The following is an 18221-nucleotide window of genomic DNA, read 5'->3' on the forward strand; positions in this document are numbered from 1 at the left end:
ATTCCACTAGTGGTGCGCAAGCTCAAACAACAGTCTCTCAAGCTCATTCTAGTAGCTCCCACATGGGCACGCCAGCCGTGATTCATCATGCTACTAGATCTCTTTCTGGTTCCACATCAAAAGTTACAGCTCACACCCTCGATGTTAACACAGAACCATGGACAAATCAGACACCCAGACCCGAACCAACTGAATTTGGCGATCTGGCTCCTGAAGTCTTAGAGTTTGGTTATCTTAACCTACCACCAGACTGCATGAATATCATTAAAGAGGCGAGAAAACCCACTATTAGAGCGTGTTATGCCGCCAAATGGAAAAGATTTGCAATATATTGCAAACATAATCAGATTGATCCACTCGATGCTTCCATCCAAAATATCATTAGTTACCTGTTACATCTACAAAGGTCTAATTTGGCATACTCTTCCATACGCCTACATCTTGCAGGAATTGCAGCCTATTTACAAAACAGACAACACTTGTCTCTTTTTAGGGTACCTGCAATCAAAGCATTTATGGAAGGATTAAAAAAAATAATCCCTCCCAGGCTGCCACCTTCTCCAGTATGGAACTTAAATTTGGTCCTTACGAGACTCTTGGGGCCCCCTTTTGAGCCTCTGCATAAATGTGAACAGCAATTTCTCACATGGAAAACTGCTCTCCTGGTTGCCATCACCTCTCTCAGAAGAGTAAGTGAAATACAATTGTTCACTATACAAGAACCATTTTTTCAAATACATACTAATAAAGTGGTTCTCAGATCGAATCCAAAATTTCTTCCAAAGGTTATCACACCTTTTCATTTAAACCAATCTGTAGAGTTACCTGTGTTTTTCCAAAACCCAGACTCCGTAGCAGAAAGGGCCTTACACACGTTAGATGTTAAAAGAGCTCTGCTATACTACATAGATAGAACCAAATCCTTTAGAAAGACAAAACTATTGTTTGTATCTTTCTCTCCTCCACACAAAGGCAACCCTATCTCTAAGGGTGGGATTGCCAGATGGATTGTTAAGTGCATACAGATATGCTATCAGAAAGCTAAATGCACACTAACAGTTCCTCCTAGAGCACACTCCACTCGCAAGCTAGGAGCCTCTATGGCTTTCTTAGGAAATATACCATTAGAGGACACATGCAACACCACACACCTTCACTAAACACTATTGTGTTGATGTGCAAGCCAAGCAGCAGGCTAGGCTGTCCTTAGAACATTATTTCAGACTACTGCAATGGATACAGGCGACCACCGCTAGGGGAGACACTGTTGTACAATCGATGCTAAGTGTACGATCTGCAGCCTATATGCCTCGAACGGAAAATGCTACTTACCAGTATGCATCTGTTCTTGGCATGTAGAGCTGCAGTCGTACACGCCCTCCTGCCTCTCCGGACCTGTATCCATTCCAGTTCTCATCTTATTTAGATGCACACGCATGAACATACTTTTTTTCTTACTGTATCTTTACTAACTCCATAATTTCCCATCATGGCGAAAAACAATCTAAGGATGGAGCCGATGCCCATGCGCAGTATTGTCCAAGGGAGGAGTCCCCTATATCGTGACTACAAAGACTTCTCCAAGAAGACCACAACCTGCAATCATTTGAGTCCAACACCAGGTGGCGATCTAATGCTAAGTGTACAACTCTGCAGCTCTACATGTAAATGTAAATGTAAATGTAAATACATGCCAAGAACAGATGCATACTGGTAAGTAGCATTTTCCTTATATATCAACTGTCTGGAGCTCCTAGTGGGCTCTTTTGCGCAGCCTTTCCTCACGGAAGACAGACTGTTGTATCTTGCTCCGCATGGACAACGTGTCAGCGGTGCGATATGTGAACAAGCTGGGAGGGGCGAGGTTCCTGGTGCTAGCTTAGATTGCCAAAGAATTTTGGCATTTCTGCCTAAAACACCGAATTTCTGTAGTTGAGGAATGCCTTCCAGGTTGCAACAATACTGCGGCAGATTGGCAATCCTGAAACGTACAAGATTTCAGCGACTAGAGACTACACCCTCGTATTTACTGGACAATAAACCGACTTTGGAGTCCCTGTCATCTGGACCTGTTTGCTTCACGGCTCAACAGGCAAATCTCAGCCTTCTTCAGCTGGCGTCCGGATCCGGAGACGATTGCCACGGATGCTTTTTCTCCAGATCTGGCCAACGACTCTGTGTTATGCGTTTCCCCCATTTATGATGATTCCCAGAGTGTTGGTGCAGTCCCGTCGGCAACGGGCAGAGTTGATATTGATCACTCCACTTTGGAGGGTGTGGGCATGGTTCCCAGTACTGCTGGAAATGTCGTGAGCATCCCCAATCCTTTTTCCACATCGGTGGAACTAGTTGCTGGACCCTCAGGGATCTCCACATCCGATAATAGAGGAACTTTCTCTGGTAGTTTGACGGGTTTCTGGGACAGATTGAATGTCCCTGGCCTTTCAAAGTATGCTAACAGATTTATCAGTGAGGCCTGGTCAGCTAATACCCACAAGCTATACTCATCAGCTTGGAAAGAATGGTGTGGCTGGTGCAGTGAACAGGAAATCAACTTTTTATCTTCCATCGCTTCGTCTGAAATGGCTTACAGGACTGGAAACAATTTCCGCTCAGCCCTATCAGCAGGCCATGATTTGTGGAGGGTAAACCGGTAGAAGAACAGCCTTTGGTGTGCAAATTGCTTAGAGGCATCTGTATGGTCAGGCCCCCTTGCCCTAAGTATTCGATCTTATGGGACGTGTCCATTGTTTTAGGATTTTTGGAGTCATGGCTCTGCAATAGGTACTTATCGAGGAAACCGCTATCTGCCAAATTGACCATGTTGCTGTGTCTGATTTCATGTAAACGAGTGTCGGATGTCTGCGCTTTGGATTTAGCTGGACATAGGTTTTCCCCCAGAAGGGGTTACCTTTGCCATTACGAAAAGAACTAAATGTGATACTGCTTCAGTATCATATCCAGCTTTCCCAAATAATCCTAAACTGTGTGTGGTGCAATGCCTAAAGGCATACGAGCTCAGTACTGCCAAATTTAGTTCAGACATGAAGGGTCGGTTGTCGATTGCGCTGCAAAAGCCTTTCCACCCTGTGACCCCAGCCATCATGTTGAGATGGATGCGTAGGCTCATGGGCAAAGCAGGCATTGATGTGTTTAAGTTTGGAGCCCATTTCGCTCAGGGGGCTATGGCCTCAAAATGTTTCACCATGGGGGTCACCCTTCCAGATATCATGAATGCGGCTGATTGCTCAACGTTGATGTGGCTTCTGTAGTGGTGGCTAAGCTGACCTTTGCTGGAGCTTATATAGGGCTACACTCAATGGTTTGTCATGTGACATATTGGTGCTTATGGGTAATGTAGTGTTAGGAAAACTTTTTCTCTCATTGGCTGCTGGGTTTAAGTAGTAAAGAAATGAGAAGCATAATCAGAGCCTCCGATCCTGACATAGAATCTGTATACAACTTGTGCTTACCTCTACAGCAAAATTCTTGTCACGAATGTTTGCAAATTTTCAACTCTTGCACTCCTAGTTTCAAGACTCTTTTGTTCTGATGGTCCTTCGTCCAACTCTCCATTTGTCTCCTTAATAAGAAGTGTGGAGAAAGCGCCCAAGCACATGAATAGCCGCCCTTGTGCTGTGAAAAGTGTTCTGGTCTCCTCTCATACTGGTGTGGTCGCAGCATGTCTGGAATTGGATTAAGAATAGCTGACACTTTTGATAGTTTTATTCATAGTTTAACATGTCTAAAATGTATGTCATGCAGTCTATGTTTAAAAGTGTTGTTAACAATGTATTGTCCCATAACTCATATTTTGTAATTATTATCTTAGAAGAGTTATCTCCAAACTGACTGAAATTAGTTGAAAATCATTGTCATGCTTGTTCGTCTATCTTTTGTTAGGTAACGGTAGCCGATCTCCCAGGTTTGATCGAAGGTGCGCATATTAACAAAGGAATGGGGCATAAATTCCTCAAGCATATAGAAAGAACAAAGCAACTTCTTTTTGTGGTAAGACAGCATGATAAATTGATATTATGTGCCGCCTCTTTTCCATAACTATGCTTAATTAAAGGTTTTGTAGCATCCTTTTGTGGAAAGTTAAAACTGAAGTTTTTATTCCTTTAAGGATGATATTATGCATGGAATTCAGCAATCTGTATATAAAAATGCATCTCCAATTTCTTTATAATCAGCTACTTTTAATGCGCACAGTCGGCTATTATCAAGAAATAACGTCAGAACTCAAATATAATAACTTATTAAAGTTGAGTTCTGATGTCACAGTCCCTGCTGCCTGAGCCAGCAGCAGAGGTGAAAGGCAGATCAAGTCATAAAGCATAATTAAAGCAGTTGTTCAAAGCAACAAAAACGGAATGTCACTTTTCTTTCTTCTACTTTATGGAGCACTCTTAGAGTAATGGTTGCAGACCTCCTAGAAAAGATACTTGCATTGTCCTTAAAATGTTGGGAATTAGCTGTGGCATTTTACGTACCTCCACCGTGGCTGCCATGTCGAGTGTGCATATTTGCTGGCAGAATGGACACCAACATGACTGTCATTGACAGATTTTCGGCTGAATTGTTTGTCTTCCAAAGTGTCTGTTGCAGTGCTTGATGCTGTAACTGTGGTACAAAAAAATGCCTTTCCCATCCTGGTAATTAGCACTAAATTTGACAGATTTTCAATTCTGGCTTTGGCCGTGGTTTCTACACTACCTACAGGGCAAAAATGAAATCTGTTGAGTGATCTCTTAATCCAGCTCCAGGTGCACATTTGTGAAAGTTATAGCTATTGCTGTTGTAAATGACATTGCTTTAGATATTCGGGAGGAAAGGAACATTGCAACGCTTCATTTGAAGCGTAGAGACACTGTACTTGACCGGTGCTCCTGAGCCTTTAACGGTAGTGAGGTATCGGCTGCCTGAACAAGTTAGGAGGCAGTGAAGAAGAGCGACCTACGAGTGAACCAATGGTAAGCAGCATGCAGCATTACACTCCTATAGCAATTACAGCAAGTCTTGCAGACAGCGTGCTGCCTAGGCTCGACCAGCAAAAAAAAAAAAATTGCTCTCCTTGATCCTTTCCTCCCCAGTAAATAAGGCTTTTTCAGACTTTTGTACCATGCAGCTCCTAGGTCCGACTTTAGGGGATGCGACTGGGGCAGCTGCATTGGGTTGCTGACCTGTGGAGGGGCGAGCCACTGTGTTTAGCAATAACTTTGATTTTAAAACACCTGTGACAGAGTTCCTTGTGCGTCCAGCTTTCAGGCAGCATTAAAAATGTTAACATAACTCTTGTGACTAATGTTCCTTCTACAGAGAGAGAGAGATCAGAGTTTTGTCTAGTGGCAGTTTTCACTTGCCATAAAGTAGCACAGAGTTTGAATATGCCTGCTGCAAAGTACTCTTCCCGTGCAGATCTGTATTGTATATGGATAGCTTAGGGGATTACTGGTTTTGTCACAGATATCCTTTTGTTACCGCAGTTCATAAGATACAACCCTGATATAGAACAGAGACTATTACGAACTGTAATCAAAGAGCTACATACAAACTGCATAAAATAGGTTAGGGTGTTATGTTATTTCCCCCTGTTCTTTCATGATCTATTCCTAATGTTTCTGAAAAGGGTTTGTTAGGTAGATTTACATTATTAGTAAAGTCAGCCTTTAAAAGTGCTTTAAACTAAATTAAATGTATGAGAGAGAGCATCTGTGGAGAGGTGAGGGGCACTTTAGCCTGGAGGTCATGAGGGAATCCGAGGAAAAGGCCATGGGATGGGCACGAGAATGATTGTCGCACCGGGCGCCAACAGCGCTTAAAGCTGGCCCTGGCAGCTCCTCTAACCAATTAGTACATGTACATATTGATGTCATCTAAAGGAAATCCACATAGGTTACTCTGAATGCATTTTGCAAACACTATTACTTGATTAACTTAAAGGCTGCCTCTGTGTTATGTTAAATAGGCATTTGGCTATTGTGAAGTATTCCATGCAATGGAAACAAAAGGTTGCCATATAAAAGGGTGATAGCCAGTTATTAAACTTTGATTGGCAAGCTCCCAGTCCATTTCCAGTGACCTACCAAACTTTCGCCCTTTCTAGTATGTGTAGATGGGCGTAGAATGGATTGGTGTACATGCACTAGCCTCAGGAGCATTAGCATAAGTCATAATTAACATTAGACACAAACCTGGGCACATCCATAAATATACCCTCAACAGAAAGCATCCAACTAGGCCTAGAAAGGTACAGGCATAAGCATATTAGCATATGCCCCCCCCTCATCAGCAGTTACCACTATAACATGAACATGGGGCGTTAATGTCGAGGCACTAGCGCGGTCATGAAGCCTAACATGTGAGCATAACATCAGGACACCACAGGCAGAGTCCTTTGGGCATGGGGCAGAAATAGTCTCTCACCACAACCATTGCCACTGCCCACTGTCCAGCGGGGTGTGGTGTAAACTCCAGGCAGCGCAGCCACGTAGGAGCCCTCAAAACAACCCGGGGACGTTGTAGTCCTTTCATCTCGTCCGAGGCTCAAAAATGCCTCAACCGATGCAGCGACCCGTCACATCGGCGTCGCTGTGAAGCCCCTGGGGCACTATGGCCCTGTCCGTGGGGGGTGGGGGGGCACGGGCACTGGGGCTTCAATAATTGTTGGTGAACGTTGCAGCTGCCCACTGCCAGTCGGGGCAGCTGGGAAATCACACAGGTGAAAGGGGGGGGGAGGGGGCGAGCACCGACCGTATGCCCTGTTGCCCTCTCCACCCCCAGCTCCTCAAAGGCCTCAGGCAGTTCGCCCACACAGCTGAACCCACTCACCGGGCTCCTGGACTTTGTTCTCCTCTTCGGGGAAGCTCCTTCGACGGTCCCAGGCACCGAGGCTGTGCCTCAGTGAGACCCGCGCCCCCTTTCTCCCTCCCAGCAGGCACGGCGCTTGCAGGGCTCTTTCCGGCTTTGGCGGCGGTACTCCTCTTCACCCGGGTCACGCTCCGTGGGGCCCGGGACTTTGCAGTCTTCACGCGGGGCTCTCCCTTCCACCAGGGAGCCCCGCAGATCACTCGCGGTACTTTTCCGCAAGCGGAGGCGGGGTAGGCTCCCGTCCTCCTCTGTCTGGACGGCTCCGGGTCTCTCGCCGGCCCAGGAGCCAATCAGGGCGCAGTTTCTGGTGGGGGTGCGGCGCCAGCCGCCAATCAGGGTGCGCCCTCCAGTGGGCGCGGCGGCAAGATCCAATCTGTGCGCGGCGGGCGGGGCGCGGCCGATGATGTGGCCGGCACCCCAACCACGTGACACCGCCCTTCTCAGCTTCTCTCGGCCCGGGCCTCCTCGATGCCGCGGCGGCCCTCTCCTGGCTCTGGGGACCGCAGCGGGAATGCAGGCAACAGCGGTCACCTCGCCGATGGGGTGCCGGGCCGCGGCGGTGATCAGGCAGGCTCAGTGCTCCCTCCACAGCGGTGCAGGTGCCCAGGTCGCAGCGGTGATTGCAAACTAGCGCTTCCCAGAACACAGCGCTACGGCACAGGTACCGGGCGGCGGCGGTCATCGCGGGAAGTCACTCGGTCCCACAATGAGGAGTAGGCTCCCTCCAAATTAGTGCAAAATCTACGGGGTAGGCTCCCGCTGGTTCAAACAAACACACCAATGCAGGGTGGGCACCCGCTGCGCTTTTAAATAACACAGTCTGTCCTGGCCACACAGCGCTGTTGGGTCCACGCTTCTTCTTGGACCAGATTAACATAATGCACTGCAGACATCAGCTCCTTACCTCTGGGGCTGGAAATACAGCGCTGCACTCTCCCAGCGCTAGTCAGCAGGCAAGCTGGAGACAGCCCACTGATTATAGAGCTCCTCACCTCCTTCTAGCTGGAGTCAAAGGTGCGCCTTGGCAGTCAGGTAATCGCTCTTCTTCTCTAGGCGCTTTATGGTGTAGCGCTCGCGTGGCGCAAGGTTCCACCAGCCTCAGGGACCTAGGATGGCGCTCCTTCTTCAGGGGCCAGGTAGCAGAGCAGCAGGCTCTACTGGGCAAGGTCAGCAGTCAGTGGGTACCCATCAAGACAAGACGGTAGGCTTTAACCATCCGCCACTGTAGCGTGGCACTCCTCCTGTACAGCCGCCTGTACTCCTGCAGTGGGGCTTCCACTAGCCCTGTGGACAGCAGAGGGGTTTTAGTTGGGTGCAGGGTCCAGCACACAGGCCCAAGTGGCGGTTCTCCCTGGCAGCAGGTCCTCTCACGTTCAGGTCCCTGCCCTGTCTGAGCACATGGTGGCACAGCCCGCTTATTTATACGCCCCACACCCCATTTAGCAGAATGTGCCAGAAGCTTCTAGAAGCCCCTGGGGAACTGGTTCTAACTGGCTCAGGGGGAGGAGTAGAGCACCATGAGTGCAGGCTTTTCCTCCAAAAGCTGGGATGGCTGGGAACCGAACATCTAGACTGCTAACCTACTGCCTTTAAGGTGGCACCACACACAGCCATTGAATCAGTTTTAAATGCAGCATGTTACCAGGGTACATTCTTACAATGAGGGGTTAACACATTCACACACCACTGCAGTACATTTCTTAGGGCATCTCACAACACACATGGCCTATACAACTGTCTACCATGGGGGTGACGTCCTCAAACAGGGGGGTGAAAAGCAAAACTTTTTGAGAAAAAGGGGCAAGTACAACACTCACATTACAAAGCTCTAACTGCTGAATCACTCCTGTGTACCAGAAGGAAGGAAATTGTCTCACATAGTGTGAAGTGAGGGCTACTTTAAGGGAATAACGTCACTGTAGTTAACACAGTGAGTAGTTGTGGAATTATACCAGTTGGACTGCAGCCCTTTCCCTTTCTCCCCTACGTCTATTCTAGTACAACATCAGAATGCCAGGCAGTAAATGTACTGTTTTTAGGAATCTGGAAGGATTTATATAATCTGAGAGGATTGTAAAATGTCTACTTCCATTTTCTTATTTAACTAAACGATTCTGCTTTTTTATGTTTAGTAATGTATTCAGAGTATTCATTTCTGAGAGTTGTATTTTCTAATGCTCCTATCAAAACTTTGTGATATGTAATTAATATGTATGCTGGCATATTTGTATTTATCCCTTATTCTTGCTGTGTTGTTAGGTTGATGTCTTTGGATTTCAGCTTTCTACTAAAACTCCCTTTAGAACCGCATTTGAGACTATACAGCTTCTTACAAAGGTGGGTTGTCTTTTTAAACATTGTCATCCTGTATTTCATACTTGTTTACTTATGTTCATTTATTAAGTAAAACATGCATTCATTTTCCGTCATTACCTTCAATGATTTAGGATTGTGTACACCACCTTCCAGCACATTCAGGTTTCAATTTAGTAAAGATTGCGTTTATTCAGACATTCTGTCTTATTGCAGTACACATCAAACCGAGTAAACAGCAGTAAACACTGATTACAAAGAAAAAATGGATGAAAAATTCTCATCAACTTTATTGAATATTGCAAAAATGTGTGCATAATGTACAGTCATGTTCCCTACTTTGAGTACCTAACTGGTATCCAGTTTTCTTTCCATTTGGTCCCTGGCTTCACAGCAATCTTGTATGTGCGAACAGTTCTAGGCCTGTCCCTTAATAAGAGCTGAGGTCAATACAGTGGGCCTACTGACCCTGTCATGGGTTTAGCACATAGAGTTGTCATGGCAGTTTACCATGTTCTGTGAATCCATAGTTGTGCTCTTTTTATCTGACATAGGAGTGGAGGCCTGCTAGCTCACTTGGATACAGTTCTGCTAATATGTGCTTTCAACTTCTAGTACACAATCCCAAGTGTATGTTGTGTGTGTGGCATATCAGTGTGAGTGAACCCAGATTAATGAAGGACTGTGGGATCCATTTTGGATACCCCTCACATTTGCACAAGATGGAGGCTAGGTTGCTTTCCCAGACAATGCAACTGTAATGCTGAATTTCCTAAAGATTGAGGTAGCAGACCTAGACCCTGAAGTGAGGGAAGAGGAGACAAAGCTCTCTTAGAAATTCAGTTGGGCCTTTTGCAGAGCTACGGGATGCTTATTAGTCTCTCTGAAATACTGGCATTTGGTGTATGATGGGGTGAAGTGTCGAACTGCAGACTCTTTTGTGCAACATGAATTGGGATCCTAAGGTGAGAATCAGACTTTTGTCGTTCTCTGATCACTCTTTCGGTTTTGCTGATGACAGCAAGATGTAGACGGTTTTGCCTCTGATGTGGGCACTCCGGGATGGAGACTACCCCGTTGAGAGATGCATCACTCTACTTAATGGCAACTCCTGGAGAGCAACTATGCAGAGGCCACTGAAAAAGAGAGCCACCTCAAACTGGTTCTGAAAGTGCAGACAGTGGATACACATCTCCTGTCTGCTGTGCTGTTACTATATTAAAGAGGTACCCTACTACTCCACTTGTTTTTCCAGCTCCCGCCCACATGTTCAGTGTGATGTGGTGTTCTGTGGGGACCGAGTTCTGTGCCTTTGAGACTGCCACCTACAGAGATGTTCACCATAGTAGAGTACATATCTGCTGGGTGGGCACCTACATTCAGTGAGGAGACCCAGATGGAGCTGCTGCTGCTATTTTACACACTTTCTCTCCCAGAAGCTGTAAGAACAGTCGCACTGAGACAAACCCCGGGTGTACTGATCCACCAAGGATGGTAAGAACTGAGGAACTGAACTCTGTAAGAACGAAGTACTTAACTGTGAGAGACTGAGCACATTTTACAAAAGAGAAGGCGTTATGCATCAGGGCCCTAATCATGCCTTAACCCAGGAGAGACCCACCTAGGACAGAGAAAGAGGGGAACCGGGGAGGGGGGGAAATAGCTTATGTATGCACACCAGCTCTTTCACCCAGAATACTAAATTGACCCGTGCACATATAATGTGTGTAGAATTCTGTTCATCCGGGCAGAGTTTATCGGCCCCCTCGTGTTTGGCGGCATGAATTTGACATACGATGAACTTGAGTGGAAACTTGCAGAGTCCGGTGCGATCAAGACAGACCTGGAGGAGAACCCAAGGAAGCAGATTCAGGACCAACTCATGACTGCGATCCGATGCTCTGCTCCCACGAGGAGAGGCAGCGACTCTGAAGATGAGGATTGAACATCAACTTGTGTTCACATTCATCCTCTGTCCTTTGCTCGTTTATGTGTTTTTTTTAAACTGTGGAACACTGTGTGCAATTTCTGAAAATACATTGACTGCAATGGTCCATAAGTTTTGCAATGCAAAACCGAGATTGACATGGACACCGCTCTACTGTACATACCTCTTTATAAATAGCTTAATAATTGGGAAAAATATAAATGAGCGAAAAATATTCTTTCCCTTAAATGCTCAATTATAATCTGACTACCATTTGCTTCTATGACATCTTCAGGCCCTTGGCAAATTTCCAATCTCAGTTACTAAGAGTTTGACACTTAAAATTGTTTGTTGCATCCCTCAGTAGCCACAGAGTGATGGAATTTAACTGAATGATTTTATTTATATCACAGTTTATGTTGCCTCAATCAATCGTATATGCGCTCCTCATGTAAAATTGAAAAAGTGAAATACAGATGAATTAGCTGATCGCACTTCGCGTTTGTCATGCTTGAATCTTAAATCGTGAGTACTGCCTTGACGGCATCTTCTGAATGTTGATTGTGAATAGTGCGCTCCCGATGAGCTACCTTGAAAACATGCTTGAGCAATGCAACAATGCAACCTAGGATCTGGAACTCACTCCCTCCTGAAACCAGGCTCATCTCCTCCATCACACTTTTTAAGAAAGAAGTAAAAGCTATTTTTATGGCCAAATACACTTGACCTATTAGCATGGATCTGGAAAGACTCTACACCGATCTGTATTATTATGTTCGAACTCTATGACTATGTATTTCACCTGTATTATTGACGCTACTGACTATCTATGCACACACTTAACTGTAATATTTATGTTATTGATTTGCTGTACTAATTTGCTCCCTCACGCACCTACCCTTCCCACTTATTATGTTTAAATTCACTCTCTTGTTGGTATTCCCGGCTTTGTAAAGCGCTCTGATATCTGCAAAGATCTTGTTTGCGCTATATAAACCTTTCAAATAAATAGTGTGCATCAAAGTACATTTTTATTTTCTAGAGAATAAAGCACTGGGTAGGACAATCAGTTATTGTGCTTTTGTGGTGTGATGGTTGAGCCTTGCTCTCGAGTACCCCCTCACTAACTCCCTGAGAAGCCTGTGACAGGTCTGCCATCAGAACCACTGAGATTCCAGTGCTCACAGGATTGTACTTGGCCTAGTTTGCAAAGCCATAGTAGGATGGAACTAGAGACATCGGAGGTGAACAACCTCAACCCACGCAATGGAGCCTCAGTAGCTCCTGCTTGCCCTCTGATTGGAATCTGGCAAATGACCATGAAAGGAAACTGGAAAAGCACATTCCAAGATAAACATCGGAATAGACTTTATCCAGTTTATTATCTCCAAACAAAAAAGCCCCCAGTAATATGTTACCACCAAGCACCAACACTTTTTCTCAGTGTTTACTGTGAGCCTGTTGGATTTACAATCATTTTTAAGGGTGATAATTTGCCACAGCACGCCCACATAATTACTAGATCATGTACAAACTGCAAACAAGAGTTATGTCGGGTTGACAATAAATATTGGGGAAGGTCTTCCAAAAAAAGTCTAACTATTGGGCTGGTGTCATCACGCAATCCATACACAGCCCTTTCCTAACTTCAATCTTTTTAAATATTTAAATACAGGTTCAGATGGGTGAAACTTTAATTGAGTCCAGTTAGCAGTACAGAAAGCATATAATAAGGCCACTGGACCTGACAGTGTTTTCAGACACCTAGATTCAGCTATGGGTTATTAGGTCAATCTTATCAACACCTGCCTGGAAATCGACAAAGCTGCAGCAAACATGGTCCATGAATCTTTGGGTAATCATTTGAAGGGCAAACCGACTTTTGATGTCACAACCAGTAATGAGATTTAACAATAACTAGTAAGATTCACTGGGTTGCCATTAGTTGGTCTGGCCTAAAGACCACTTCAGCTTTGTCACCAGCTGCAAGTTCTAAAACAAATCATAAAAAAATACACACTCTAGCTCTGAACAAGAACCACAGAAGCCGACTACTGGTTCTTGATAGCTTCCATTTGAAACGTTGAAGGAAGGAACAGGACACTTAATCACGTTATTCGGAAACAGGCATGGTGATTCCTTGGGAAATCCCTAATGTATCCGCACACTGATCTGAAAAAAGGATATTGATTCATCTGTGGAGATTAAACTTACTGACATTATTATTTAAGCCCTGATGAAGTTCCCACTGTTTGAAATGAAACGTTTTGGCTGAGCACTATGTGTTAAAAAGGATTGATATTAAATGGAAAAAAAGTGCAAATAAAGGATTTGAAATAACAAGACAAACTGGACTTCCTTACCTGGCTCACCTCCTTTTGCTTTATTGTTTCAGTGACTGTATAGGTAAGTCAGTATGTTATAGTACCTTTATGAATAAATGTGTGTGTGTATATATAAATGTATAGGTGAGTAAATGAATGTGTGATTGACTCTATAGGTGACTTTGTAGGTGTGTGAGTAGCTCTAAGAGTGACTGTGTGAGTGGCTGTATGAGTAGATATATCAGTGGCTGTATTAGTGAGAGAGTGGCTGTAGGGGTGAGTGAGTGGATGGGTGTGTAGACCTATGAAGCAGTGAGTGGGTATGTAAGTACTGTTATTCGTGTGTCAGTGGTTTTGAGAATTTTGGTTTCACCACCACTCTGCAAACACGCATTTTAGGTGGTCACAGAGTTGTCTGTTGGTGGTCTTCTCAATGACTTTGGCTAGGAAGTGGAACAGCAAGATGGGTCGGTAGTTGCTGTGTACTTCTGGGTTGGCTGAGGGTTTTTGATCAGGGCGGTGACTTCAGCGTGCTACCAGCTATCTGGGATGGGAGGTGACTGTCTTGAGGGAGGTGTTGATGCAGCGCTGATTATGGCTCTTCTCAGTATGTATATATGGTGGGGGCAGGAGTCTGTGGGGGCCCCTGAGTGAACTGTCTACATTACTGCTGCAGTGTCCTTAATGGATAAAGGGTTCCATGCTGTCAATTGGTAGTCTTTGGTTGATAAGGTTAGCAAGCTGCGAAGGTTGATTGGGTGTGGCTGGGGTTTGAAGTTGCTGTAGATCTTGGTGATTTTTTTCGTGGAAGAAGCGGGAGACTTTGTCACAAAGTTCTTGTGAAGGGGTGATGGTGTTGGATGCAGCTGTTGAGTTGGTGAATACTTTGAAGATGACAAAACATTCCTTGCCGTTATTAGAGCTAGATTCAATTCTCAGGGTCAGGCCTTATTGTTGATGGTAATAGTGTCTAATGACATCCTTGTAGATGTGTTTTTTATGGTGGTTACTCAGGTTGTTCTCCATATCATTTCGATTTGTTTGTAAACTTTCTTGGATTCTCTGAGGTCAGCTTCCTACCAGCTAACTTGTTTGTTGTATATTTTGGGCTTGGTGTTTTTCATGGACACCAATATAATTGGCACAGGTGGTGATCCAGTTGCTGGAATTGTTTGTTTTGTTGATGAGGTCTGGTTAGTTTACTTGGGGGAGGTGTTGATCTGTTCCGTTTTTGTAACTTTCTTGCGACAGCAGATTGGGCATGTCGTACGATTCTGTCGGAATGGTTGGTGGCCCTAATATGGGGAAGTGTACGATGAAGTGGTCCGTCCACGTGAGTGGATTGATTTGACTGACTTTAACATTGTTGCTGGAGGAGAAGGTGGGTTCCAGGGTATGTCCTATGATGTGTGTAGGACCTTGTATGTGTTGGGTGAGGCCAGTGTTCTGTAGACATTCGAGCAAGTCCGTAAAGTTGGATCGCGTGGGGTTATCGAGATGAGAGAGCTGTTTTCCCCTATTAATGGTCCAATGCTTCTGTTGAATAAGTTTATACTCCTTTAATAATCCAATATGACAGCCTTTTCTATAAGTGTGAGGCTTAGAGGAGACCATTTTAAAGCCCAGAAATCTCTCCTGGAATATATTCTGCTCATTGGAAGGAGATGAACCCGATATCGAACACATTGTAAAACAATAGTAGTCGAACTAGGAATTATTACAAGTTGACCAATTATTGCATGCTGAAAAAAATTGTTCCAGCTACACTCAAGATCAATTAACACTCTTGGTTATAATGGGTACTGGGTAGACATATGTACAACATATTCAGTCAAAGAAGTCTGAAGAAGTACATAGTCCACTTTAAGCCTCAAATGATTGTTCCCTCCTTGAGTGAGTACCTACAAATTATGAAATGAATAAAAGTTAGCAACTATTAAATACCAATCTAATGGCTAAGAATGCACACAGACAGCTAGAAGGAAGATCGATATTGCTAGATAATCAACATTAGTGTCTGTGTTAAAGAGGTTTAGTTGGCTTGTGCCAACTCTATACCCATCAGTTGAGCATTCTTACTGGTGGTCTTGTGGTTTAAATTACTGCATGGAACGCAGCATACGCTCTGCATATACCCCCATTAATCATCTAACGAGTATTTTAAAATACAGAATAAAATTCCCATCCACAATTAACGTGTCAGAAAGTTAATCCCAGCAGGACTTGCTACTCTGTGTCTCCACATTCCTGAACAAAGAAAGATACAAATAACAAAGTATTCATGTCAAAGGACTGATCCTCCAGACTGGCCAAAATGCAGCAAGTAGTTAAGCAAATTTGATTTAGCAAATTTGGTGGATACTAATATGGCAAGCCCATCTAAGGACCGACACTCATTGTCCATTTAAACAGATTTTTAACATAGTTGATAACGTTTACATTAGTAGCCTATCATTGAAGATAGTCCACTTTCCTCCGTATTTCAACTGGATACTTTAATATTCAATTCATGCATGGGTATATTCTCCAACTCACTTTATGCCAGCATTAAATGTAAGTCTGGACAGTTAGTATGTTAATGTCACTCATGATATTTAAAATGTTCAGATATCGGCATTCTAATTGGAAAATAAATCTCTGCTACCGCTGATTTGTTCCCTGCTACTACTAAGCATTTGAATCCAGTAAATGTTCAATTCAAGGGAATGCAATTTACAGTCGATGGATGTTAAGCTTTGTAGTCAAACAGCACACTACTCAACATTTCCCAACTATCCTATCCTATCCTATCCTTGGTAGGAGCTCTGCTCTGTATGCAACCTTTTAGGTTTTTCTCAGGATCAATCCTATATAAATTACAAGGTGTAACATCTGCATTTGAAATGTATGCGCTTAAATTAAAGGTTTCTTTGGGTGCAAAGGTGTATTTTTTCCATTATGCTTCCTTAATTTTGTTTCAGAAAAAGGGGTGGTGATGAACAGAGTGTCTGAATTAAGCAGACCACTCTTACCCAGTACAAAGATCAGGGCTTGATCTATCACCGTTATTTAGCTCACTGCACCATCCCAGCTCAGAACCTGGCTATATGCAAATCAGTCTGTCCCTGGCCCAGTGCATCATGGGAACAGGGCAGACTAAACTACCAAGCCAATTCTTCACCAGAAAGGAGACAAGCTACCGGGGACCGGTTTCTGGCATTTCAGCCGTCGTCGGCCCGGCTTGCTTGAATCCTGATGGTGCAGTGAGCAAGGGACTCATGTCTGAGTATACCCTGCCACACCTATAGTGGCCAAAAACGATTCAGAAAAGGGGGTGGTGATGAACCCCTTGTTGTTAAATCCTTAATTCTGTTGGCATGTAAGCTCTTATTGATCTTAGGTATGTCTATATTATTCCAGCCCCAATGTCTAGTTTTTCTTTTAACTTTATCTTTTTTAGAAATACTGCAGCATGAACATGACAAAGCAATTCTCTCCTCATGCATGGTCTAGTGCCATACAACAGGCAAGATGAAACAGTTCCAAACAACAAGGAGGGGGACGGGGAGGCCTGTTTCTGTAGTAGGGGATCTCTGTGTATAGCCATAATCTAGTGAATAGTCCCGCCCATGTGCGTGGACCCCGGCAATCAAAAATAATCTCTTAAATTGTCAAATCATGCAGAAACTGCAAAGACACTTAAGAGAGAATTTAGAGACAAATAATGCAGCCTATATCCACAGGCTACACTGTCCAGTACTTCAACTAGAAATTCCACCAGACAAAACCACACACAACACAGCCTGCCCAGTTTCTTCCATAGAGAAACTTGTCTCTACCAGTAAAAGACTCTGGAATGATAGAGAGGAAGGCATGGACAGACAAGCCCCATAGGCTCCCATTATGTGGCTTAAATAGGATACTGTGCCTTTAAGAGAACTTTCCAGAACTTTCTCCCAGTATCCCAGAATGCACAGCAGGTCCCTTTTACTTTCAGTTCTTTTTTTCCGGCTCCTGCTAACAGGACCCTGGCACTGAGCTCTCCCTTTTTTCAAGGGTTTATATTGGATTTAAGTTCACTTTTTGATAAAAGTGTTTGCAGTTTATATTCTTGGTGTTTCCCTTCTCTCCTGTGTGTTTGTCAGGCTTTTTAGGGCTCTAAAATGCCTGCTCTTTTCGACAAATGCCCAGCATGTGGAAGGAAGAAGGCCAAGACTGATCCACACGACATCTGCATTATTTGTCTCCCTGAAGCACATGTCCCTGAAGACTGTGACATCTGCCAGAACCTCTGTGCAAGAACCCTGAGGGAAAGGCTGAAGATTAGGCTTCAAGGCCTGGAAGAGAGACGACTGCAGGCTGCAGGTGGGTCTGGGCAGGCTGGGAAGGTTCCCTCTGCCTCTGCTGAGGCCTCTGGGGGCTCCCCAGAGGCAGGAAAACCAGCAAACTGTCCCGGTCTCCGTCGGCGTCGATTGCATCGACGATGACGTCGAGAGGGATGACGACGGTGTGTTCCCCATCTCCCCGGCGCTCCGGGTCGAGACGGCGTGAGGATTCGACGTCGAGGAGTCTGGTTAGACCTCCGTTGAAAGCACTGTCTACGGCGTCTTCGTCGTCAACGTCGAGCTACCGGCGTCGAAGGAGAAGCCACAGGTGTCAGCGCTTGTCGTCGAGGCGATACCGCCGGTCGCCGTCGAGAAGACGGTCGCCGTCGAGGGGATCCTCGGCGTCGAAGACCTCGAGGAAGAGGACGGCGTCGAGGAGGAGTCGACGCTCATCGTCAAGAATGGATCGGTCGACGTCCC

At 44.9% G+C, this 18221-nt stretch overlaps 1 protein-coding gene across 1 annotated transcript in view; it reads left to right on the top strand.

Moving 5' to 3' along the window:
- Positions 1-18221, top strand: part of GTPBP10 (GTP binding protein 10) — a 153951-nt gene that overhangs the window by 118742 nt on the left and 16988 nt on the right. Inside the window, exons 7-8 of the mRNA XM_086941792.1 lie at positions 3904-4011; positions 9133-9210. Of these exons, the coding sequence (XP_086797918.1) occupies positions 3904-4011; positions 9133-9210 (186 nt within the window). The remainder of the gene's footprint in view (positions 1-3903; positions 4012-9132; positions 9211-18221) is intronic.

Source organism: Lissotriton vulgaris, chromosome 10, assembly GCF_964263255.1.
Source record: "Lissotriton vulgaris chromosome 10, aLisVul1.2, whole genome shotgun sequence".
Lineage (NCBI taxonomy): Eukaryota > Metazoa > Chordata > Amphibia > Caudata > Salamandridae > Lissotriton > Lissotriton vulgaris.